Raw genomic sequence first — 27,906 nt, 5'->3', positions numbered from 1 at the left:
ACCCCTATTGCCTAGGAATTGACGTGGCATGCAACGAACTCTCTTTCCACGTCCGCCATTTTGTGTTGTCTCAGTACTGTCAAACCACGCGACTGGGCGACATTATATTGTTCATGTCTGTATGAACGCCTTTAAGACACGGACATTCAGAGGGAGTTGAAACTCTTTTAGGAACAGGTAAAATGACTTTGAAATGATGAAATTATCACAGTAATATCGTTTAATTTGGCATAGCTTCCGGTTTTGTGCTATTTCGACAATCGAGGGTGTGGAAATTTATCCTTTTGTCTTCAGTTAAGGTAAAATGTTTAGGCCTAGTAATTATCGTGTGAAATTTGGTATGAATTATATTGAACCTTTATATAATTACTCAAACAGGAGTGAAATACGTCTGCGTCTGGCTTATTGGCGGACATGAATAAAGTGCTGGACAAAAACCGGCGTAATGATTTTCAAATGACAAAACTGGGAGACAGGAATGATTGTTGTAGGGTGTTGTTATACCGCATGATGATATTGGATTTATGTCAGTGAAATTAATATGATATGTATTTCTTATCCAGAACTTTAATCACGCAATTGAAACCTATTCAGTGGTCTGATTTTCAGTTTACTTTAGGCCTTGAGGACGAAATATTTTGTGACAATGCAGAATATGAAAAGGTGGTTTTGTAAACCATGAATCAACACTTATTTTTAAGCGTCTTTATCCAAAACATGTCATGTACACGGACATTTAACTGATCAAAATATCAAATACTGATTAAAATATCAATCATGGCGTTATGGAATGGAAGCAGTGTAAGTAAATGTGGGAGTAATATTGGATGATGTGTTGAATCAAATATGTGGGCTTTCTGTGTACAGGACTGTAGACGCATTTACGCGTTGAATTCTACCTGAATGGTATGAAATATTTCATTAATATGTTAACTTTAAATTCAGAGAGAGCCAAATTAAGATAAATGAAAAAATATATACAAAATCAACTACCATGTGAAAAGCATGTAATGACATGTTATGTTCCTTGAAAAAAATGGGGGGGGGGGGGGGGGGGTGCTAAGGAAAAACTGCCCAATACAATTATTTCGGCCTCCTTCATGTACTACAGATACAAGGGAGCCATTTTATTTTATTTTTGATTTCAATGTAGTCGACCATATTTGCTTCTGATGTAGATGCATATCTGGAGTTTCACCCCTTACAGTTCCTGAATGGAATATACAAGACAATTTTTCTTATCTGAATTCTTTTTATATAATAAGACCTGTCAGCCTGATTAAAGTCATATGGTAAACTATATATTAAACTTTGCTGCATTTGATTTATATCCTGTAAAAAAATATTTGACCAATAATGTAAACCATGTTATATGTACATGGCTTTGAGGTATTATAGTGAACATATGAATACAGTACATAGCTTTTTAAATTGATAAATTTGTCTATGATGTCTGATTTGTGAACAGTCCCAGAAAAATGGTTTTAAAATGTTATCCTCGCAATTAATCGAAGGAAACAAAACTACTTGCAACGTCATTTTTTGTCAGCTGAAATAATGAAAGCTAGTTACTGTACATAGGCATACTGAGTTTGGGCTTATAAATTTGTATTAAAATGTGAAATTACATGTATGAATTCTTTAATTCATCTGTCAAGTTCCTTGGTATTAAGGCTGTTTAATTGAGTTTTCTCCCTTTCATTGCTTATCTAATTGATTGTCAATAGATTACTAATCATCCAAATTCCATGTGGTGTCCTCTCCAAAAAAACGTTATGGTCCTGATGTTTTTTATTTGCTTCTGAAGGACCTGTATTATGATAAGGTCTTGGATTTTACACTTTGCCTCAGATAACTGAATATTGGGTGTTTTAACATTGGTCACTGTGGCAGCAACTTAAAGGATTCAAAATAGCTTTGACAAAGGCTAATACATGTCTCACAAAATTTGACCCTCTTGTGCTTTTGATAAATATTGTGTTGCTATTTATATATATTATTGTTATGTGTTTACGTCTTCTGAAATATTTGAATGAAATTGTTATCTATATATACAGTGCCCATTCCTGCGAAACAAAAAAGTCGAGATTATTGCACGGTTTTCTGTATTTGCACGCATGTGCCTGGCCAAGTTCGCTTGATCTAGCTGAGAAACGTTTACGCTACATCCGAATACGTAATTTACAGTTGATGTATTTATAGAAGACATAACTTCTCAGAATCGTTGACAACAAGCCTAAGCTGCCGTTTTCTGGACTTATTGTTAATTTTGGTAAGTACCTGTGTTTCAAAAGGGATTAATCTAGGCTATTAAGAAATGATACTAATTCTCAAACCACATTTTACAAGATAAATCCAGTAAAGATTTTTCTTGTAATCTTTTAAGTTCTTTCGAAAGAAATGACACATTTGTGTTCGAATGTAATTAGTTGGTGTTATCTATTTACATTATGTTCAACAAAAATTTTTTTTTTCATCACAATTAATACATCTAGGAATGAAGGTATTACTTTTCCCTCCTAAATTATTGTACATATTTTATACCCTGCATTTAACTTAAGTGCCTTTCTCTACAATTCCATATTTAAAAAGGGAAGTAACTCCTTCAACCTGATTAAACCTACATTAATCCCTGGAAAACAAATTAATCAATGTAGAAGAAAACTAATCTTAAATTACTTAAAACTTTTCCATAATTAACACAGCTTCCAATATGGTTTACTGAAATGTTTGATGGCTGTTCTGGAGAAAAAAGTACATTTTGATAAGGGCAGTTTCACTAGTATAAGTGATCTAAAGAATATTGTGCTGCATTTTGTTGGCTTTTAGACTGGTAGCAAACTAATATATATATTGTACATGTAATATTCAGTTGTCTGAGGCAAGAGAGGAGGTAAATCCACATTCTGACAATGGTTTACAAAAGCATGTATGAAAAGATTCCTACAACTGAATAAGGGTTCTGGGTACTTTGGTGTCTTTTCTAAATCTATTTTCTTTCAATGCTACTTGCAAATGTGATATAATAGTATAAGAAATTTTTGAAGATGAAATCTCTGGTATTTTATTCTAGAGCTTGTATAAAATGTATGTTGCTTCCTTTATGTGGTTGTGGTTTGTTTTGGTTTTCTTTAGATAATTTCTTTTAAAAAATGTTTGTTTGCTAAAATTGAGCTAAATTTTGTTGTACATGTCATGTTCATGATTTCTTAACATTTGATATCACTCACAGTTATTTTGATATAGGTTTTAAGTTATCAAAAGTGATAATATATTTACATGCAAAGTGTTAAATATAGGTAACAGGTTTTAAGCAATCAAATGTGGGAAAGAGACTTTTTATGATTTTTGGTGACTTCAATATATAATTACTAATGTAAAAGGAAATAATGCATATAGTACGTAGCTACATGTGTTTTGATTTTCTTAATTTTCCAGATCATAAATAAGGCCTTCATCTGTTGAATATATCTACTAAGAAGCAATCATGGGGAATATGTTTGCAAACGTTTTGAAAGGCCTGTTTGGCAAAAAAGAGATGAGGATATTAATGGTTGGTTTGGATGCGGCTGGTAAAACTACAATCCTGTATAAACTGAAGCTTGGAGAAATAGTTACAACAATTCCAACTATAGGTAAGTTATTTGTAACAAATCAGTCTTTTCTCCCCTGGAAAGATAGATGGACGCAATAGTCAATCTGAAATAGCAGGCCCCAGTCACACGAATCTTCCTTAACTTATGGCATTTTCCTTCATTTACAATTGCTTGCAGGAAATCATTGAATATGTTCAGGAAATTTCGATCAATATAAGTTTTTTCCAAATTCGTAATGCTTTTCTATAGCAGTTTTCCTTGGTTAAGGAAGATTCTTAAAACTGTAACAAGAAGGAAGTTGACATCTAACAGTAGGATACTCTGTAATTTCTTATGTTAACTATTTATGCTGTTAGTGAATTATTTTGTAAGACATCAGCTGAAAAGATACGTCATTCCTAGGTTTTTGGAAAGAAAGTTTGGGTCTGCTCATTAAGTTTTACTTTTGACAATGAATAATTAAGTTGTCTAGCCTAGTGATGAGTGGACAGTGCTCTCACATACCTACAATTGGCAGATGTAGTACCATTTTCTTTGCTCAATGTGTAGAGTTATTGCTCTTGATTCATACCCATGTACAAAGTTTGTACTCTTGTATAAAATTAACTATGTAAAGCATTTAACATTATTGCCATTGATATTGTGGAATAGATAACTACGTAGTTGTACCTGTATTTTTAAGGAGACAAGAGTATTTTCAAGCGTAGCACGTACCCAGTAATAATAAGTATCATTAGGAATATTCTTTTTTCAGACAACAATATCTTTTTATTCCATCTCCAGGTTTCAATGTTGAGACTGTAGAATACAAAAACATCAGCTTCACAGTGTGGGACGTTGGTGGTCAGGACAAGATTCGGCCATTGTGGAGACATTACTTCCAAAATACACAAGGTAAGACACTTCACAATACACAGGGTAAGACACTTCACTGTACACAAGGTAAGACACTTCATAATACATAGGGTAAGACAGTTCATAATACACAATGTAAGACACTTCTCTATACTGGATATAAGATGCTTTGTGATACACATGATAATAACAGGAAATAGAGGAAATGTAACACTATATGATAAAAAACAAACTTATTACTCTACAATTTACAGAGATGATTAATTGCATGATGTTTAGAGGATCTTATCTAATGGCTATTGGCAACCTTCAGCATCTGCTGGAAGATGTGTTGATGCTCTTTTTTCAATTTTTTAGAGACTTTAAGAATTAGAGAATTTCACAACCTGGGGAAGAACTTAGAAGGCACGGACTTAATGCACATTTATCTGGGCCCTCATTGATTGTGCTAATATCACTATTTATATTGTTAAATTTTCCAAATCCCAGTTTCCAGGGATAGCTCATGATCAACATGATTTTGCTCTTTCATGAAAGTTTGAGTTCATTAGTGCATTGATGATTTTTAAGTGGGTGGGGAAGGAGCATGGCTCAATAGAAAAAATAGAGCAAATTCTTTATAACCCTGTTTCTCGTGGTTTGAAGGATGTTTTGGTAAAAGGAAATCAATTTTGTATAAATGATGGGTTTTGGGGTGGGGGTGGGGGTCCTTGGGTAGGAGGAACAGGTCCCAATAAGGGAAATAGAGCAAATTCTTTTAAATCATTCTCTTCCTTTATGAATGATTTTGTCCAAATTTTGTCTGTAGCATGTTTGGGTGAAGGGGATCCAATTTTGTAAAAATGATGGGTCTTTGGGCCCCTAGGGCAGGAGGAGAGGGGCTCAATAGGGGAAATGTGTTATTATTGAAACAGCTGAGATCCCCACCCCATAACTATATATAGCAAAGATGGGCATCAAGAGAAAAACATATTCATGATGTAAGAACTGGCCATTGGGTGGGGCTCTGGACTTAATTTCTGGGTTATATCTTTGAAACCGTTGAGATCCCCACCCCATAACCATATGTAGCATTATAGGCAATAAGAGATAATTCAATTGTGATGTAAAAAATTGGCTCTGGGGTGTGCCTTCATCAAGGGACTTAGTTTCTGGGTAATAGTTTTTGAACAGTGGAGATCTCCAACCCTAAACCATATATAGCAATACTGGGCATCAAGAGATTAACATATTTATAATGCAAGAACTGATCCTTGGCGGTGTCCCCGCCCCTCTGGGCTTAATTTCTGGATAACCTATAACTATATTAATATAACCATTTTAACTCTTAATGGGCATCAATAGAGAAAGGCAGTAGTGATGTAAGAACCTGCCCATTCACCTTTGCTATCTAAGGGGTTAAGTGACTAATATCCAAGTTAGTGAAACAGGGCATTTATTACATAAAGACTTCTTTATATCAAGATACAGTCGTACTTTTCCATCATTGGAAGTCCAAAAATACATGTAATTATAGGATTCATAAAAAATTGTGAGAATTTGTTTTATTTATGACTGGACAAAAGATGTGCCTCAATTTCACTAAAAATATACATTCTTGATCTGTTATTAGGTATTCCTAGGATTACATGAAAGTTGTGTAGTGATTGTATATATCTTTTATTTTTGACAGGTTTGATATTTGTTGTGGACAGTAACGATAGAGAACGAGTAGGAGAAGCAAGGGAAGAACTCAATCGTATGCTTAATGAAGACGAACTCAGGGATGCAGTCTTATTAGTATTTGCAAATAAACAGGTAATCCACAGCTTTTAACAGAAAAATACCTATATTTTTATACATTAAAAACTTCTCAATTTACAAAAATGTTAAACCCTCAACTTTGTGTAAAATTTGCATTACTAAATGAATTAAACCAGAAATATGTACCTTATTTTTGGCCGGGTTATAGTATGGTGAATGTCGGGCGGGCGGGGAAAAGGTGTACCAGTTTTGTAGAATCAACTCCTAGAGTTTTTGATGGAGAAGCTTGAAACTTTGTAGGATGTTTAAATATATGTTGGAAGATGTGCACCTCCTATTATGGATTCATTCCAGACATTTTTCTGGATTTTCTGGGCATTGGAACATAGTCATTTTCCACAGTTTGGCAGGGAGTAGTATTACAATACCAATATTAAATTGTGTACAGCAATGTTTCACTGAATTATTTTCTATAATAGTTTCATGGTACTCAAATTCAATATCAGGTTATGACGTCAAAATACTGTAAAGTGAGTTAATATTGCGGTGTCAAAATTTCATGCTTTTCTTTCTGGAGCTTATTTGCGGAATCGAAAATTTGCATTATACAACATATATAATAATTGACAGCAATTACAACTGACCTATTATCATAATTTTAACAGAAGTTTTAAATCCGTGCTTTGAAAGCAAATTGCGAATATAGCAAAATATAACCCCCGCCAAATAAAAACACTTTACAGTACAGAGATAAGAAAGAAGCTGTTCCTAGCCCACCATCCATAGTGGGCTGATCAAATCACCAGTCGTCCGTGGTCCATCATCTGTTGTCCATTTCTGAATTTTCTCTTGTTATAACAGTTTCTCAGAAACTACTACAAGAATCTTTATGAAATTCCACATACAAATCACCTTGGGGCCCAAGATGTCCATTGTCTATCTTTTTAATATCTCCGAATCAAAAATGGATGATACTTCTTTCTTCAAATGCCCTTCTTCTGCACCAATTCATAAAATACAACCAAACTTTCTCTCTTATAACAAGTATCCTACATACTCAACAAATGAAACACCCTTAACTGTCTTATAAATACCATATAACATTGCACGCATCCCTCAACTCGGCCAATTGTGGCCTTGCCCCATTTTTATTATCTGTCCCATCAACAATGATGATCAAAGAAATTTTTATCTTTCCTCTACCAAGGATCTGCCCAATGCTATGACGGCCACAGAGCTGACAGACAAGCTTGGACTGCAAAATCTACGAGGACGTAGATGGTACATTCAATCAACATGTGCCACCAGCGGCGATGGTCTTTATGAAGGACTTGACTGGGTGGCTAATGAACTAAAGAAAAATAATTCGTAGAAGAATCCTTTTTAAGACATTTCAAATTGTTAGTTCAGATATGTTCAGGACAGACGTTCATTTGTGTTCTGAACAAAGGTTCATTTAGAGATGGGGCCATTGTCTGGTCAATTAATTGGAGATGTTTATCATGAGGAGGACTCAAAGGAGAGATTTTTCCATGCGCATACTGTACCTCTCCTGCATGTGTTGTATTACTTTTGAAGTGGTTATCTTCTACACACTGGACCTTAATTGGGCCAAATTTATTCTGCTAGAAGAAACTAACACATAGTAACATCTTCAGTATCAGTATCTGTTTTTAAAAAAATGGAATGTTTTTGCCAAATCATAGATAATAAGTATACCATGTAAGCAAACAATTTTCAGATGGTATGTTGATGACATTCCAATATTTTAATGCTTTCTTGTGTTGTTATTGTTGCTGCTGCTGCTGTAAACTGAATTTACAACAAATCAAATATTTCCAATCAGATGTTAACAATTTAAGTCAATTAGAATTAAAATTGATAATCGGACATATAAAACGAGTCTTTCCTGAAAATAACTACATTTTGGTTAGCTTTTGTTATTGGTATCATTAAAGTGTTGTTTACATGTATGATGTGCAGAAGTAACAGTTTCACCACTGATGTTGATTAGAGGGTATTTATGTTGGGGTAGTAAGGTTAATCTGTCATGGATGATAATAATCACTGGGTTTTTTAAGTATATAAATGTATGCTTCATGTTGTAATAAAAGTCTGTTGGATGTTACTCATATTTGAGCATTGTTTCACTAAGTAACAACTGGAAAGAAAGACTCTGAAAGCAGTTTACAATATTCTTGTATCAAAATTGGTAGGCATCTCTTTGATTTAGAAAACAGCTTACCACTATTTTATATACATTGCAAATTTTATCATCTTTAATGTTATATATATGGTGGTATGTATTGAGTTTTTGGGTACATTATTTTGTAGTGATAGTATTATGTTTGAAAAAGTCAACTTTACATTGTGAATGATATTGAATAGACAATGAAGAATTGATTGCTAACCCATGCAAGTTGTAAAGACGAAGGGTTTGTTATGATAGGCTGTTAATGTTTATGGTGACTTCAAATGAAAAGTTTTTCAGTGTTGTAATTTATCCAGACCTTGAAATTCTAATGGTTGTTCAAAAATGCTTTTTCATTCACAAAAGTATCGAAAATTCTATTTTAGTATTATATTTCTGGTAACATAGTCAAAAGTCATCATTTATGACTGCTTCAGAACTAAATTGTGTGGAGGTATGGCAGTTCCCATATTTCATTAACTACCCATTAGATCAATAAATTCAGTACCCAGATACAAGACTGAGTTCCTGCTCAAATCCAACCATCATGATAATGTCTTTGCTAATCTAGTTGATTTCTTGATGTGAAACTCTAAAATGGTTGAAAGCTTTATTGTAACACTACTGATTCAATGCCAGTTTTATAAACACTTACAAAAAACCAATTGATACATGCTTTAATTTCTGGTCCTATTGTTGTAATATATGGATATGAATTGATAGTATGTTTTCTTGGTTTTAATTGTAAATCACACATGCAGACTAGTAGAGTACACATAGGTTTCAAACACATATTCACTGTCATTTATCAGTGTGCACTGTCAGTTAACATTTTAATTTTAAGATATTGAACTGAACATCAGATTGCTGCTTCAAATGTATTTCAATATTCATTTGCCTGCCAAAAGTGTTCGCATGCAGTTGCCTGTGTTTGGTCTATATTGGTAAAGCTTTATTAGGAAAAATGAACATAGCATTTCATTTTGATGTGCATATGCAACTAGACATGGAAATTGGAGAAGCTGGTTCTTCCATAGGTTAAGTTAAGATTTTTCATATCCCATTCTGCAAGTAGTGCTGTTTAACAGAAAAAGTCATTCAAGATGTGAGACAACAGATACACTGTTGGACACACAGTGTTTTTATGTGATACATATGATTGTATATGATAATGTGAATAGTGAAAAATAAACTCATTTCAGTAATACTGTTGTTTGATTTTTTTGTTTTTGTTTGCCTTTGGGCCAGTTGAGCTATAGAGATACTACAGTGTCGGTCAACTTTCACTATATATTGCAACTTTTCATGAACCACTGAGTGGATGTTTCAATCAAATTTGGTGAAAAGCATCGTTGGAGAAAGGGGAACTAATTTTATGTAAATGGTGCATCTGGTGCACCTGGGGTCAGAGGGGCAGTAGAGAAAATCAATCAATTTCTTTAAAATCTATCTTGTTCTTCAGGTGTTGCAGGATATCATCCAAAATTGGTCTGGAGCATGCTTGGGTAAAAGGAAATGAGTTTTGTATAAAGCGTCAGATTCTGCCCTCTGTGGCCAGATAGCAGGGTTCAACAGGGAAAATCTAACCCTCTAAGTAGATTTAGTTCATTTTCATATCATTGCATTGTACATCAACAATTCATTCGGATCTTTGGTTCTTTGAAACAGTTGTGATCCCCACTGAATAACTATAGCATTACTGAGCATCAGGAGATAAACACAATCATAAATAGTAATTTGTCCTGGGGTCTGATCCCACCCCAGAACAGATTACATCTTTGAAGCCATTGAGATCACCATCTCATAACTTAATAGTTTTGCTAGATATCAAGAGATTAACAACTTATCTCTGTCCCCACCCCTAGTTTCTAATACATAACAATACAGTTCTAGTGAAAATATATATGCAGGTTGTTATGATAGGATTACTAGATGTTTCAAGAACTTGCATTTCCAGTGTAAGATTAAATCTAAAATTGAGGCAATATTACAAATGCAGTAGAAAGTAACAATCTGGATGGGGTGGGAAGACATTAAATCACCATATCTCTCTAACTGTATAAAATCGGACTTTAGTCAGAAGTAAAAAATGTGCTCATATACTTGAGTATTTTAAAGGTTGTCACTAGTGCATGGAGATTGCACCGATGTGGAAATTCTCTCATTTATCATTTCTTTGATTCAGTATCATACACTGTACATTTGATTTAGGGTTGTATAATAGACCCTTCTTTTTTACGTTTTTTATATGTGTGTGACCAGTGATTTTATTTTCAAAATGATGAAAACCAGTATCACAAGGCTGTTCTACTGATGGAATCATATAGTCTGTGATACCAAAGATGATATACATTGTTTGTGCTAAATAACTGATACACATTGTAGTTTAAGCTGTATTTACTGTATAGTTTTCATACATATTTATGTCGTTGCACTTTGCTGTATTTTATTTTCCAATGTGCTGTCTTTATTTTGAGTTATGGTTTCACACCTATTCCACAATGCTTTTGTGCAAGAGTTTGGTTTTTGAGGCATTTTCACCAGTAAACCAAATATCTAATTCGAGAGCATTTAACAATAAGACATTTTCAAGCAGAAAAATCGACAACCAGTTTTCTTTTGAGAGGAGTGATGCTGAAAACTCGCGAAAGATTATCATCGCATTGTGGAGAAGATCCGATACTTTCCCTCACATCTTGATCAGGTTAGTAGTGCTTGAATCCCTATTAAAGTTATATACCCTTGAACTATATATCAGGGTTGTTTCAATTGTTAAACTTTCTGGTATGAATATAGGTTAATCATAATGTGTACAATTTTCATTTTATTTTAATAAGCTGAATTTTGCTGTGGTTTTCAGAAATTTAAATGATTATGATAAATTAAGTTAAATACATTTATCTCGTAAAATACTGTATTCAAAAACCTATCTTATGCAACATAATTATGATGTTCAATTTACCAAATGGAAAGGTTATTGAATTAGTTGTGAAGGCTTTACCAGTACTTGGTTACATGAAAGATATCAACAGAAAATATTGTTAAGTCCCTACAACAGATAGATATTTGTATCAAAATTATTTAGCACTTATTCAACTGGTTTTATAGCACATTTTGCCTCTAGAAAAATTCTGAACATAGATGTTAAATTGGCTGGAGTTTAAAAAAACTGATTGTCAAAAAGCCTGAAACATGATGTTTCTTGGCTAAATGTATGCATTATCGCTTGGTGAAAATGCCTAATATGTTGATAGTCACTTGTGCAGCATGCTTTCCTATGTTCTTAAACCATGGTTGTATTATTGCATATGTATTAATATTTATAAGCTTTTTTACCTAGTTTGTTTTCATTGTTATATTTGTGTTCTTTCCTATTAGTTGTGATATTAACAGTTTTGAATTTGGACATAGATATGAAAATGCATAATTCTCTTTGAGAAATCAAACAGATCAAACTTCAAAATTGTCTGTTTTGAAACTCAAGGAGGAGGAAAAACACAAATTATCCATACTTCAAAGTATAAGAAGCAGAATGTAAAAAAACTTGTTATGATAAAAGAAAGGAAGAAAAATAGGAAGAAAAACAAAACACAGAAAACGGAAGCCTTTTTTTAGTTGACGATATCAGTTTGAGATTGACCTGGTCTTGAAAATATCTAATCCCTCCTAACATGACCTGTAATAACAGTGTTATGATTGTAAACATTATCAGATGAATATGATCTAGGTGTGAGCCATCATATCTTAAAACGTCTTTAGCTTAATATGGCTTATTAAAAGTTTGGTTATTAGAGAAGGAAAACGTCACATTAAGAAATTACTTAATTCATGGTCAGTGTGTACTGTTGTTTTATGGAAATACTTTCATAAACCAGGAATCATTTCATTGACCTAACTGTACTAAATATAACCTCTTGTCCTCATCTGCATCATAGGATATTTTTGTTGTGAGAGTTTTTCATTAGAAGGGCTGTAACATCAGTTCCTGATTTGTCTATTGGGCCTGAAACTTTATTGAAAGTAGAGATGTTTTTCTCTCTGATCTTACAATATTTTGTGGAATTATATATATATCTGCACTGATGTAATTAATAAACATAATCCAAGTTTGATTCTCTCATATTACAGGTTATCATCTTCCAAACAAAGTGAAGCATTGCTAAATATTAAAGATGGGGAATATGTTTGGAAAGCTGTTTAGCTCACTCTTTGGCAAAAAAGAGATGAGGATATTAATGGTTGGTTTGGATGCGGCTGGTAAAACTACAATCCTGTATAAACTGAAGCTTGGAGAAATAGTTACAACAATTCCAACTATAGGTAAGTTCTGTCCCAGATGGAATAAATCAAACCACTATGTCAGACAAATCACCTGACCAGTCTTTACCTCTATTGTCATTGGGAAAATATATCTTGTAGAAAGATGGAAATTTGAATCAATTTCATTGTCCTTTTTTGCTACTTGAAACTGCCTTTATCATTATATAAAATTTTGGAGTTGTTTTAAAGATTTTATGATCAGTATTTTTGATTCATGATTTTGCAGGTTTCAATGTTGAGACTGTAGAATACAAAAACATCAGCTTCACAGTGTGGGACGTTGGTGGTCAGGACAAGATTCGGCCATTGTGGAGACATTACTTCCAAAATACTCAAGGTAAGACACTTCACAATACACGGGGTAAGACACTTCACAGTACACAGGGTAAGACACTTCACTGTACACAGGGTAAGACACTTCACAGTACACAGGGTAAGACACTTCACAGTACACAAGGTAAGACACTTCACAATACACAGGGTAAGACACTTCACAGTACACAAGGTAAGACACTTCACATTACACAAGGTAAGACACTTCACAGTACACAGGGTAAGACACTTCACAGTACACAAGGTAAGACACTTCACAATACACAGGGTAAGACACTTCACAGTACACAAGGTAAGACACTTCACATTACACAAGGTAAGACACTTCACAGTACACAGGGTAAGACACTTCACAGTACACAGGGTAAGACACTTCACAGTACACAAGGTAAGACACTTCACAGTACACAAGGGAGGACTCCTTACATACATAAAGCAAGACATTTTGTATACTGACTGAATATATGGAAATTCCCAAGTAATATCACCAACTGTTTAGTAATAATGTCACAATTTATTGAAAAAAATACAAATGTCTACAGGCAGTTAACTTGCTATACAAATTGATATTACATTAATGCTAGATCAGTGTACATTGTAGGAAAAAGGGGATTAAAACAAAAATGTGACAACATATTGATTTAGCAAATAGTGCACACCTGTCAATTGTCCTGCCTAAACAAATATTGTTTGGTTGACCCATAATAAGCCCACCCACTTACGTTGAATTAGAAGTCATTTGTTGACTTGCGATGCAAATTACAGAAAAGCTGTACCTCATGATTCTTATGTTGATAGGGCTGATATTTGTGGTGGATAGCAATGATAGAGAGCGAATTGGTGAAGCTAGAGAAGAGTTGATGAGGATGATTCACGAGGATGAATTGAGAGATGCAGTACTTCTGGTGTTTGCCAATAAACAGGTTTGTAATATATATTACTGATTCAAGTCCCATCACTTCAGATACAAGAACCCTATATATTCAGACAGTTTGTAAGCACTTTCAAAGTAACATTTCAGGCATAAATCTAGACAAGCATGTATATAATAAAATGACTCCATAAAAAGCTTTGTCAAGGCATTAAAGAAAGCACAGCAAGATCAATAGATACAGACCTTATTTCAATAAAGTGGTCGGGCGGCACACAGGTAACTCACTTGCCTTTCATCTCGCTGTGTAGGGTTTGATCCCTGAAAAGGATGTACAAATATATGGGGTCACCTTCCAGACCACATGTTTTTTTTTTCCCAGATACTCTGTTTTCTTCCACAGTAAGCCACCAGCTTGCTTCCATCACTGCCAACAGTAGTGATTATTTTAGCGAATGTAATCAGTGTAAATTATCAATTAAATATACAAACCTTATTTTTTCAATTGAATACAGTTTTGTTAATTATTCTTTCTTCAGGACTTACCAAATGCTATGGCGGCAAACAATATCACAGAAAATCTAGGTCTGTCAACGCTTCGTAACAGGAACTGGTACATTCAATCAACGTGTGCAACAAGCGGTGATGGTCTTTATGAAGGACTTGACTGGTTATCCAATCAGCTTAAGAATGCTGGCAAATAAAAACAAAACTGAATTTGTATGTTAAGTCTCTTGTAATGTGAAAATGAGTGTTTAGTCATGGTGTAATTTATACAGAGATTTGACTGTGTATGAATGGATTATATTGTTGGATTGTGTAGTATGAGTATGAATGTTAGAGATAACTGGTATGCCCTATTTCTGTGCTTTTAATAAGATCTATAGTACTAACAATTGGATTTGAGTACAACTCAGGATATTGGTTACATTTACACTATTATTAATTTAGGATGGAATAAAGAAAGATTAAACTTAAGACTTAATAGACATATTTTAAAAAAGATGCTTAGAAAAATTAAAGAAAAAAAAAGAAACAGTCGGGATGAGTGTGTAAATTGCCACATCCTGAGGACTTTTAATACTAAAGAGTGGTGGTGAGCATTGATCTAGTGCAGGACGGTATTGTAAGTTCAACTACAGAGCAAGTTTGTTAAACTTGAAATTAAATAGAAAGACAAAAAGAGAACAGAACATAGTATATTTGATGTTCTCATTGATGTCCATGTAAAATTGAGTATTTGTTATAAGAAGTAGGAATTATCAATGATGGAACCCTGCTTGTCTGAAACATTGATGGAACCAAGGTTGTAATTTTTTTGAAAGAACTGTTACATTGTATCAGGACAAAAACGTTTAGTAACCCACCTCCTCCTTCAGCAAAGTAGAAGTGTGTATTTTTTTTATTTTTTAATGTTTATTCACGGTAAAAATGGTTATAAAATGATCTTGATCTGTATCTCGATATAGGATTTTAAGGTGACAGGCTTTCAAGTCTGTCATAATTAATCTAGCATAGCAACACGCTATACAGCAGGCTTTCAAGTCTGTCATAATTAATCTAGCATTGCAACAAACTATACAGTAAGCTTTCAAGTTTGTCAGAATTAATCTAGCATAGCAACACACTATACAGCAAGCTTTCAAGTCTGTCATAATTAATCTAGCAGATTAACACGCTATACAGCAGGCTTTCAAGTCTGTCATGATTAATCTAGCATAGCAACACACTATACAGCAAGCTTTCAAGTTTGTCAGAATTAATCTAGTATAGCAACACACTATACAGCAGGCTTTCAAGTTTGTCAGAATTAATCTAGCATAGCAACAAACTGTACAGCAGTCTTTCAAGTCTGTCAGAATTAATCTAGCATAGCAACACACTATACAGCAGACTTTCAAGTTTGTCAATTAATCTAGCATAGCAACACACTGTACAGCAGGCTTTCAAGTTTGTCAATTAATCTAGCATAGCAACACACTATACAGCAGGCTTTCAAGTTTGTCAGAATTAATCTAGCATAGCAACACACTATACAGCAGGCTTTCAAGTTTGTCAGAATTAATCTAGCATTGCAACACACTGTACAGCAGGCTTTCAAGTTTGTCAGAATTAATCTAACATAGCAACACACTATACAGCAGGTAAATGATACAGGTTCATTGGGCCTTTTCTTGTATAAAAATAAGGTTGAAGTTATCTCAGCTACAAAGACAATACATAACATATGATACACTTCAATATGATCAGTGAATTGTATATCAAAGTTGTATTAAAGGGAGATAACTGTGAATATGATTAATATTTAGGTATCTTTTCATGGTGTTTTTCGTTCAATACCTATTGCCATATCTATGAATTATTCCTTTTCCTGGATTAGTCCACTAATGTTTATTGCAGGTTTGGAAGAAATACCAGCAAATACTTAACTACCCCCTGAGTCCTGTAATAAGCCCACCCCCTGATTTTATGTCTGAATTTGTATATTGTCCCTTTGAAATTGTTACAGGTTAAATACCATGCCATTGATATCTGATGCCCCACCCCCACCCCCATCCCCTCCCTGTATGTACAACAAGGAAATTAAATTTGGTTCAGCTCGAAAAAAAATCAATGTATAATGAAATTTACTTGAGAGTGAGTTTAAGAAATCTTCAACTGTGAGAAACACTTGTTGACAAAGTAATTGAATTTATTGTTAAAAGTTCTCACATGAAAGCTTATTGTATATATGAATACACTGATAAAAGCTAAAGTTGTTTAACTTTTTAACATTCCCAATAACACATTCAAATATTTTGAAGCTGTCCATTTTGAATAGAAAATCAAAATGTAGTTTAATGTAATTCAGTTCCTTGTGTATGTGAATTTTAATGTTTACCAAACAAAATGGAACCTGGATTTTGTGATGGAAGTGTTAAGTTCATTCTATGCTATCCTTTAAGTCATGTACCTTCTATGAGAAATTACTTCACATCTTCAGTATCAAGAGATTGTGCATTAACCTTTCTTATTAATGGCACACCATTATCAGATTGGAGGCTATTCATATTGCTCTACATTCCAGGTCTGTCACCAATCTGTAAGATTATGTTATTGCTATTTCTTAAGAAGTATGGAATGGATCTCTCTCAAGTTTCATTTGAATATTTGAAGAGCAGAAAAACAAAATGGTTGACAGGTGGCCTTCTTGAGACTTGCTCTAGAAAGTTGTTATCACCATTTTTTCAGAAGCACTGAATGGATCTTCCTCAAATTCTGTATGTAGGTTTCCTTTGGTCCCTAATTGTGCCTTTACTATTTTAGGACTAGGAAAACAAAATGACCGGCAGTCTTCTTGGATTTTGACAATGAAAGTTCATTAGAGCTATTTCTGAAATACAGCATGGATCATTCATAAATTTCACATGTAGATACCTATAGTCTTGGTCCCTTTTCATTTTTTGACTGATCAGACAGACAAATATTGCTGACACGTGACCATTTTAGATTTATCAGTTTTGTAATCAATATTTTCATTATTTTTTAAGAGGACTTTATGAATTTCATGATTAAGAGAAAAACAGACAAAAGAAGGGAAAAGATCCTATTTTCAAAGAACAAAAAAGTTCAAACATCATTGGGTGTCAAGATCCCTCTGGGATCCCGTGTAATATACCCAATATTTACACTATTAGTGATTAGGAGGAGTAGCTGTGTAAAAGGTCATCCCTTTAAAAGATGACCTCTGACCCAATTAAGTTAGAATTTTGTATCAAGTTTTGTCTTTACAGTTTACATATTTTGTTTCTATAAGTTAATCCAATCTTACATTTTATAAGTGCATAATGAGTTTGTGATTATTAAGCTAGAGGTGTAAAGAGTTTTAAAAATGTAGTTTGTGACAGAAATAAATATGTAGATGTAATATAAGTGAGAAGTGTTTATTTTGTGTGTAATCATCTCCCTGTTAGCAGGGATTAATGTAGCTCTATCAGGAAGGACCCTCCTGCAGAAATGTATGCGACAATCAGAGCCAAAGTGAACAGAGACTGCTAGGGGAAGTTCCGGTAGAGGGCAAACACCAATGACTTTTTTATGTAGAAAAAGGTACAAAATGGTATGTGTTATAGAAAAGGTACAAAATGGTATGTGTTATAGAAAAAAGGTACAAAACGGTATGTGTTATAGAAAAAGGTACAAAACGGTATGTGTTATAGAAAAAGGTACCAAACGGTATGTGTTATAGAAAAAGTTACCAAATGGTAAGTTTTTCGGAAAAAGGTACAAAATGGTATGTTTTCAAAGTATTTGGTTTGGGGTATTACATGCATTAGCATGACAATGTGAGCATGAAATTTAAGAATTGGAATAAGAAAAATAACATCCTCATCAGCAGTGTTAAAAATTTATCTATGAGGAAGTGAGGAGTTTTTGTCAGTCTTTATAGAAGGGAATTAACTATCCCTAAACACAGCAAAATGAACTTTGTCTGGGATTGGAGTATGATATTTTCAAGTGAAATAAAGGTCTTATGGTGAAAAATATGTAAGAAAAATGAAAAACACCCCTATTTATATACAAAATTGTATACAGATTTCATTTTGTTCCTGTAATTTCTACACCTAATTTTGGTTGTCATTAGTCAAAACATTTATACTACTTTTGAAATGAGTTTGTTTAAGGTGTCTCATCATATCTTATCTTAACTTAAAACCTCAACTGATTTGAAAGGAAAATAAATCATCAAAGGTGAGCCCAGAGGTAAAGTTATGTGAGTCCTTGCTCATTTTTAGCTCACCAGACCCAAAGGGCCAAGTCAGGTTATGCCATATCGCTTAATCCATCCGTCCGTCCGTCAACTTTTCATTTAAACAACTTCATCTGAAATACCGAAAGGCATAGAGTTATCGTATTTGGCTGGAAGGTTGGTTTGATGAAGCCCAACAATGTTTGCAAAAAGAAATGGCCTTGACCCATATTCAAGGTCACATAGGTCAAATGTGTTAAAACCTTTAAACAACTTTTTCCAAAATACCAGAATGCCTAGAATCATTATATATTGCTAAGAGGTTACTTTGTTGAAGCCCAACAAAGTTTGCAAAAAAAATAACCTTGACCCATATTCAAGGTCACAGAGGTCAAATGTGTTAAAACATTTAAATGACTTCTTCCAAAATACTGGAAGGCTTACAATCATTATATTAGGCTGGAAGGTTCTTCTGATAAAACCCAACAAAGTTTGCGAAAAGAAATGACCTTGACCCATAGTCAAGGTCGCAGAAGTCAAATTTGTTAAAACCTTTAAACAACTTCTCCCCAAATACAGGAAGGCCTAGAATCATTATATTAGGCTACTATGTTCCTCTTATGGTGTCCTATAAAGTTTGCTAAAAGAAATTACCTTGACCAATCTGCAAGGTCACAGGTGACATTTTAATAATTTCTTCTGAAATATTGAAAAGCCTAGAATCATTTTATTTGGCAAGCATGTTCCTTTTGTGAAGTCCAAGAAAGTTTGCAAAAAGAAATGACCTTGACCCAGGTCATAGGGGTCAAATGTGAAACATATGCAGAGATATAATACTGTTGGTCATAAAGATATAGGTGAGCGATACAGGCCCTCTGGGCCTCTTGTGTTTACAGTGCCTTTAAGCCCAAAAGCCAAATGTGAAATCCTACGAAACTTTACACAGCAGAATACTAGAACAATTAATAGGGTATGTATTGTTTTGTGTGTTTCAGATTGTAACCAAGACTTTTAGGAACCAAGTACATCTACTAAGAAGCAATCATGGGGAATATGTTTACAAACCTTTTTAAAGGCCTGTTTGGCAAAAAAGAGATGAGGATATTAATGGTTGGTTTGGATGCGGCTGGTAAAACTACAATCCTGTATAAACTGAAGCTTGGAGAAATAGTTACAACAATTCCAACTATAGGTAAGTTATTTGTAACAAATCAGTCTTTTCTCCCCTGGAAAGATAGATGGACGCAATAGTCAATCTGAAATAGCAGGCCCCAGTCACACAAATCTTCCTTAACTTATGGCATTTTCCTTCACTTACAATTGCTTGCAGGAAATCATTGAATATGTTCAGGAAATTTCGATCAATATAAGTTTTTTCCAAATTCGTAATGCTTTTCTATAGCAGTTTTCCTTGGTTAAGGAAGATTCTTAAAACTGTAACAAGAAGGAAGTTGACATCTAACAGTAGGATACTCTGTAATTTCTTATGTTAACTATTTATGCTGTTAGTGAATTATTTTGTAAGACATCAGCTGAAAAGTTACGTCATTCCTAGGTTTTTGGAAAGAAAGTTTGGGTCTGCTCATTAAGTTTTACTTTTGACAATGAATAATTAAGTTGTCTAGCCTAGTGATGAGTGGACAGTGCTCTCACATACCTACAATTGGCAGACTTAGTACCATTGTCTTTGCTCAATGTGTAGAGTTATTGCTCTTGATTCATACCCATGTACAAAGTTTGTACTCTTGTATAAAATTAACTATGTAAAGCATTTAACATTATTGCCATTGATATTGTGGAATAGATAACTAAGTAGTTGTACCTGTATTTTTAAGGAGATATACAGTAAAAAGTAGGAGACAAGAGTATTTTCAAGCGTAGCACGTACCCAGTAATAATAAATATCATTAGGAATATTCTTTTTAGCCCACCATCTATTCAAATAGATGGTGGGTTATTCAAATCGCCTTGTGTCCGTGGTCCGTAAAAGTTTGTTACCGCTATTTCTGGAAAAGTACCGCAGGTTCCGTCCGTTGTGCAAACAATTCTTGTTACCGCTATTTCTGGAAAAGTACTGTATGGATCTTTCTCAAATTTCATATGCAGGTTCCCCTTGGTCCCTAGTTGTGCATTGTACCTTTTTTGAACTGATTCGCATTCAAGATGGCCGACAGGTGACCATCTTGGATTTTGGAAGTAAAAGTTTGTTACCGCTATTTCTGGAAAAGTACTGGATGGATATTTCTCAAATTTCATATGCAGGTTCCCCTTGGTCCCTAGATTGTGCATTGTACCTTTTTTGGACTGATTCGAATTCAAGATGGCGGACAGGTGGCCATCTTGGATTTTGGAAGTAAAAGTTTGTTACCGCTATTTCTTGGAAAGTACTGGATGGATCTTTCTCAAATTTCATATGCAGTTTCCCCTTAGTCCCTAGTTGTGCATTGTACCTTTTTTGGACTGATTCGAATTCAAGATGGCCGACAGGTGACCATCTTTGATTTTGGATGTAAAAGTTTGTTACTGCTATTTCTTGGAAAGTGCTGGATGGATCTTTCTCAAATTTCATATGCAGTTTCCCCTTGGTCCCTAGTTGTGCATTGTACCTTTTTTGGACAGATTCGAATTCAAGATGGCGGACAGGTGGCCATCTTGGATTTTGGATGTAAAAGTTTGTTACTGCTATTTCTTGGAAAGTACTTGATGGATCTTTCTCAAATTTCATATGCAGGTTCCCTTTGGTTCCAAGTTGTGCATTGTACCTTTTTTGGACAGATTCGAATTCAAGATGGCGGACAGGTGGCCATCTTGGATTTTGAGAGTAAAATCTTGTTACTGCTATATCTGAGGAAGTCCAGGATGGGTCCTTCTGATATTTCATAGATATTGGTTTCCCTTGGTCCCTAGTTGTGCATTGTACCGTTTTTGGACTGATTCGAATTCAAGATGGCCCACAGGCAGCCATCTTGGATGTCGATAGTAATACAGCACAAGCATATTATCCATTATCCACCTGTAACTGACTGCTGTCTAATAATACTTTGGGATCTTTTTCAAATGATATTTGCTAATAGGTGCTTAATAAAAATATCTTGTGCCATCATTTAGTACATTCAATGAAGACCAGTTCATGAACATTTACAACACCTGTAACAAACAAAAAAAAATCTTCAAGAACTGAAAACAGATCCTCAAATGGTGGGCGCCAAGATCCCTCTGGGATCTCTTGTTTCAGACAATAATATCTTTTTATTTCATCTCCAGGTTTCAATGTTGAGACTGTAGAATACAAAAACATCAGCTTCACAGTGTGGGACGTTGGTGGTCAGGACAAGATTCGGCCATTGTGGAGACATTACTTCCAAAATACACAAGGTAAGACACTTCACATACTCAAGGTAAGACACTTCACATACTCAAGGTAAAACACTTCACATACTCAAGGTAAAAAGAATTCACATACTCAAGGTAAGACACTTCACATACTCAGGTAAAATACTTCACAATAAGGTAAGACACTTCGCATACTCAAGGTAAGACACTTCACAATAAGGTAAAACACTTCACATACTCCAGGTAAAACACTTCACAATAAGGTAAAATACTTCACAATAAGGTAAAACACTTCACATACTCAAGGTAAGACACTTCACATACTCAAGGTAAAACACTTCACATACTCAAGGTAAAACACTTCACAATAAGGTAAAACACTTCACATACTCAAGGTAAAACACTTCACATACTCCAGGTAAAACACTTGACAAAAAGGTAAAACACTTCACATACTCAAGGTAAGACACTTCACATACTCAAGGTAAAACACTTCACATACTCAAGGTAAAACACTTCACAATAAAGTAAGACACTTCACATACTCAAGGTAAGACACTTCACATACTCCAGGTAAAACACTTCACAATAAAGTAAGACACTTCACATACTCAAGGTAAGACACTTCATATACTCATTAAAAACCTACAACTTCACATCAAGTATCAATGAATATTTTATTCTTTGTATATTTTAAACCTGAATACTATATGAATAACATTTACATTTTGCATATTGAAAACAACTTTACACACATATTAAGTTAAAATATGAATTAAACAGAAAAATTGAAAATAATGATCCTATATAAGAAACAAGATTTAACAAAATGTATCAATTGTTTTGTCATCAGGTTTGATATTTGTGGTGGACAGCAACGACAGGGAAAGGGTAGGGGAAGCTAGAGAGGAGTTGACGAGGATGTTAAATGAGGATGAACTCAGGGATGCAGTTCTGTTAGTATTTGCTAACAAACAGGTTAGTCCAAACTATTTGTTGTATGAAATGCCACAAATTTTATGAATGATTTGATTTGGCATTCACAAAACTTGTCATCATTTCTCTCCCCTGAACAATGACTCATCCTGATTTGTTGTAATCATATGTCTTATTTTTTCTGGTATTGATATAAAACTGATATTTCCTTCATCGAGACATTCCAAACCTGCCATATGATGTTAGCTCTAAATGTCTGGACATTTTGAAGTTTTGTCTGTCCCAATGCTTTGCTTTTTTCATGTAACCTTGTGTTTCTGCATTTCTAGAAGAGGTATAGTTCAATCTGAGAAGGGCATGATAGTCCACAAATTTCCATCAGCGTTCAAATATGTCTGCAGTTTTAGTAAATTTTCAGTCAATTGCAAAACAATAGCAATGAAATATGAATTACAGTATAACACGGTTAAGTCAGAGTCAACAGGACCAAATGAAATATTCAACATGAATGAATAAGTAATAAGAAAATATTTTGTAAATTTATAAACTGACAGTGTCTTTCATTTAAATAAACAGTGATAAGTATGAATATAAAACAAAAAAATGTAATGTAAAACACTCGTCATTGAACTGCAGCACACATTTGGGTACACACCCACTCTCACACACATAACTTAGTGAATTACCTAAAGTAATACAAATATTGTACTCACATTTATATCCCTAAGAGTAACAAGTCCCGTGAATAATATTTCAAAATAAAACCCAATAAATACGTTCTCGTGAACATTCTACATTGATATAACATTGACACCACTGAGGTGTGTTGAGCAAAGGTGAAGGCTGCAGCAACGTCACTGAGCATAACTTTTCATGTACAGCTCCTTAAGTGTGTAACTGTAAAATAGAATCAAATCAAACTTGATGGTAAAAATACATGTATATCAGTAAATAAACAAATGTGTCTCTGACAAACTAGAATTTTTATCAATCAGCATGAGCAGGCTTGTTACCATTTTTTCCTTTGGTTTCCGGCAGCCATGATTAGAAAATCACAGTAGATATAGATATAGACGATGTCTTTGCTTGGAGATATACTTACATAGACACTATAGATATAGTAATAGACGATGTCTTTGCTTGGAGATATACTTACATAGACACTATATAGTAATAGACAATGTCTTTGCTTGGAGATATACTTACATAGACACTATATAGTAATAGACGATGTCTTTGCTTGGATGTCTGTTTTGCTTGGAGATATACTTACATAGACAATATATAGTAATAGACAATGTCTTTGCTTGGAGATATACTTACATAGACACTATATAGTAATAGACAATGTCTTTGCTTGGAGATATACTTACATAGACACTATATAGTAATAGACAATGTCTTTGCTTGGAGATATACTTACATAGACACTATAGATATTGTAATAGACGATGTCTTTGCTTGGAGATATACTTACATAGACACTATATAGTAATAGACAATGTCTTTGCTTGGAGATATACTTACATAGACACTATAGATATAGTAATAGATGATGTCTTTGCTTGGAGATATACTTACATAGACACTATAGATATAGTAATAGACGATGTCTTTGCTTGGAGATATACTTACATAGACACTATAGATATAGTAATAGACGATGTCTTTGCTTGGAGATATACTTACATAGACACTATATAGTAATAGACAATGTCTTTGCTTGGAGATATACTTACATAGACACTATAGATATAGTAATAGACGATGTCTTTGCTTGGAGATATACTTACATAGACACTATATAGTAATAGACGATGTCTTTGCTTGGAGATATACTTACATAGACACTATAGATATAGTAATAGACGATGTCTTTGCTTGGAGATATACTTACATAGACACTATAGATATAGTAATAGATGATGTCTTTGCTTGGAGATATACTTACATAGACACTATAGATATAGTAATAGACGATGTCTTTGCTTGGAGATATACTTACATAGACACTATAGATATATTAATAGACGATGTCTTTGCTTGGAGATATACTTACATAGACACTAAGATATAGACAATGTCTTTGCTTGGAGATATACTTACATAGACACTATATAGTAATAGACAATGTCTTTGCTTGGAGATATACTTACATAGACACTACATGGTTATAGACTGACTTGTTTGTTCTGCAAAGTTCATATACAGTGGCCTAGTTCCAACAAGGAAACTTTGACAGCTGCACAATATGTGTTTTTTCATTAAATTTCTAATGTTGAACCACCTCATAATAGTGTTGTCTGTATAAGGAAAGATTCTGAGAAATTTTGAATTCTTAACAGGATCTGCCAAACGCCATGAATGCAGCAGAAATCACTGACAAGCTTGGACTCCACAGCCTAAGGAACAGGAACTGGTACATTCAAGCAACGTGTGCAACAAGTGGTGATGGTCTTTATGAAGGACTTGACTGGTTATCCAATCAGCTCAAGTCTGCCAAGTGATAAAAGATAAACTTTGGCAGGGATGTGTAACACAATTTTGTTAGAATGTGTTATACAATTGGGAAAGCTGTTCTATTGAATGACTTTCTACAGCGACTGAAAAGTCTCACAATTTCTTTACTTAATTTCTAGAATTTGAGGATGAAAAATACTATTTTTGGCTAGAGGAATGTTGTTTTTCACACCATAATATGAATTTTGATGTTGCAAAAGATGAAAGAAATTTTTTGGAAGAACAAATCGTGTAAAAAATGCTGCTATTAATATGTTAAGATTTCAGATTTTTTATTTGGGTTTAAAACATGAGCTTTATGTATTTTAGTTGCCTTCAACAAACACCTAGTGTCTTTTCAAATGCCAGGATAGTTACTAATGAACAAGTATGACGTTATGAGATTTTTCTGTTTCCTGTATGTCCGAGATGATGTGGCTTGGAGATATGTCCAATGCCTAGGTCTTTTCTGTGTCAGATTTTTGTAATGAACACAGCTTTCTATCTTGTGTATATATTATAATTGAAATCCTGTGCTGTCATTGTTGTCATGTTGTGGTGAATGGTGGTAATATTATATATGAGCTAGTGGGTGTCTGCCTTGATATGTTGGCATGGTAAGGAATATGAAGAGGTTTCCTGCTGTAAACCAAATATCAATGGAACCTGTCTGATTTCCAGTTTATTTATAACTCATCATGCAGAACCAGTATATCTGTATTCATGCTTTCTTCCTTACACCAGATAAAAATGCTTCATATTTCAGTATCACCATGGCATTGTAACTAGTTTAATGAAATGTTTAATGAAATATTGCTATACAAAATAAATCCTGAACAATAAATAAAGATTTGATATTAAAATTGGTGGTTTCACTTTCCAAATTCAATGTTCATCTTTTAGAAGATGTTCCTCATTCCATGATTATAAAGGACCAATGTGATCAGTCCGACATCAAAATGTAGAGCACTCAGATTTATGTGAGAATGACTGATGTAAGGGATTATGATGTATATTATACAGCCAGTGTGAATGCTTGGAAAATTAAATGGTCGTGCAGGATATATTATAATGTATTGTATTTGCACATTGACAAATTAAGTCTGATTTTCTTGTACATTTTATCTGCTTTTTATTTTATCATATATTAAATAGAATTTGAATTTATCAAATGTCCATACAGTCTTAGAAAACCAATAACCTGAAAAAAAGAAAGGTAAGAGAATTCACCGTGTGTAGTTGGTGTAGAAGATTCTCACACGATTGTTAGACTGAGATTTCTTGTTTCATGATTAAGAATTTTATTCATTGGTACCCTCTCTTTTGTCATGTTAAATGATATCACTACCATAGTGTTTAACATTATGTATAAGATGTTTTGGTCCTAGAGAAAACACAGGTTGTCTGGGAGGGCCAACTCAGTTATCAAACCGTTTATATTTTTTGTTAGCCCACCATCTATTCAAATAGATGGTGGGTTATTCAAATCGCCCTGCGTCCCTGGTCCGTCGTCCGTCCGTCCGTCCGTAAACAATTCTTGTTACCGCTATTTCTGGAAAAGTACAGGATGGATCTTTCTCAAATTTCATATGCAGTTTCCCCTTGGTCCCTAGTTGTGCATTGTACGTTTTTTGGACTGATTCGAATTCAAGATGGCCGACAGGTGGCCATCTTGGATTTTGGAAGTAAAAGTTTATTACTGCTATTTCTTGGAAAGTACTGGATGGATCTTTCTCAAATTCCATATGCAGTTTCCCCTTGGTCCCTAGTTGTGCATTGTACCTTTTTTGGACTGATTCGAATTCAAGATGGCGGACAGGTGGCCATCTTGGATTTTGAATGTAAAAGTTTGTTACTGCTATTTCTTGGAAAGTACTGGATGGATCTTTCTCAAATTTTATATGCAGGTTCCTTTTGGTTCCAAGTTGTGCATTATACCTTTTTGGACTGATCCGAAATCAAGATGGTTGACAGGCAGCCATCTCGGATTTTGAGAGTAAAATCTTGTTACTGCTATATCTGAGGAAGTCCAGGATGGATCCTTCTGATATTTCATAGATATTTGTTTTCCTTGGTCCCTAGTTGTGCATTGTACCTTTATTGGACTGATTTGAAATCAAGGTGGCCCACAGGCAGCCATCTTGGATGTCGACAGTAATACAGCACAAGCATATTGTCCATTATCCACCTGTAACTGACTGCTATCTAATAATACTTTGGGATCTTTTTCAAATGATATTTGCTAATAGGTGCTTAATAAAAATATCTTGTGCCATCATTGAGTACATTCAATGAAGACCAGTTCATGAACATTTACAACACCTGTAACAAACAAAAAAAAAATCTTCAAGAACTGAAAATTGATCCTCAAATGGTGGGCGCCAAGATCCCTCTGGGATCTCTTGTTTTGTAAGAAAGTGAAATTGTAAAGAAAGAATAAACATCACGTGATCAAATTTCATTTTTTATTATGTTTAACCTAAATTTGGATATCAGTTAT

The 27,906-nt window shown here is 34.1% G+C and overlaps 2 protein-coding genes across 2 annotated transcripts; both read left to right on the top strand.

Moving 5' to 3' along the window:
- Positions 1-37: 37 nt before the first annotated feature.
- LOC132545622 (ADP-ribosylation factor 2-like) lies at positions 38-27,862 on the top strand. Its single transcript, XM_060209321.1, has 9 exons — positions 38-177; positions 12,514-12,705; positions 12,932-13,042; positions 13,837-13,961; positions 14,449-14,611; positions 19,714-19,830; positions 21,894-22,013; positions 22,825-22,949; positions 25,253-27,862. The coding sequence occupies exons 2-9, from the start codon at positions 12,558-12,560 to the stop codon at positions 25,412-25,414; spliced, it is 1,071 nt and encodes a 356-aa protein (XP_060065304.1). The 5' UTR covers positions 38-177; positions 12,514-12,557; the 3' UTR covers positions 25,415-27,862.
- On the top strand, positions 3,488-7,566 carry LOC132545631 (ADP-ribosylation factor 1). Its single transcript, XM_060209332.1, has 4 exons — positions 3,488-3,635; positions 4,380-4,490; positions 6,124-6,248; positions 7,402-7,566. Exons 1-4 carry the CDS (start codon positions 3,488-3,490, stop codon positions 7,564-7,566), a joined length of 549 nt encoding a protein of 182 aa, XP_060065315.1.
- Positions 27,863-27,906: the final 44 nt, after the last annotated feature.

The sequence above is a fragment of the Ylistrum balloti genome, unplaced genomic scaffold (genome assembly GCF_031769215.1).
Source record: "Ylistrum balloti isolate Yb309-2 unplaced genomic scaffold, AGI_CSIRO_Ybal_v1 Utg369598, whole genome shotgun sequence".
NCBI classification, from domain to species: domain Eukaryota; kingdom Metazoa; phylum Mollusca; class Bivalvia; order Pectinida; family Pectinidae; genus Ylistrum; species Ylistrum balloti.
The sequence above is the reverse complement of the archived record's forward strand: the minus strand, read 5'-3'. Positions and strand labels throughout refer to the sequence as shown.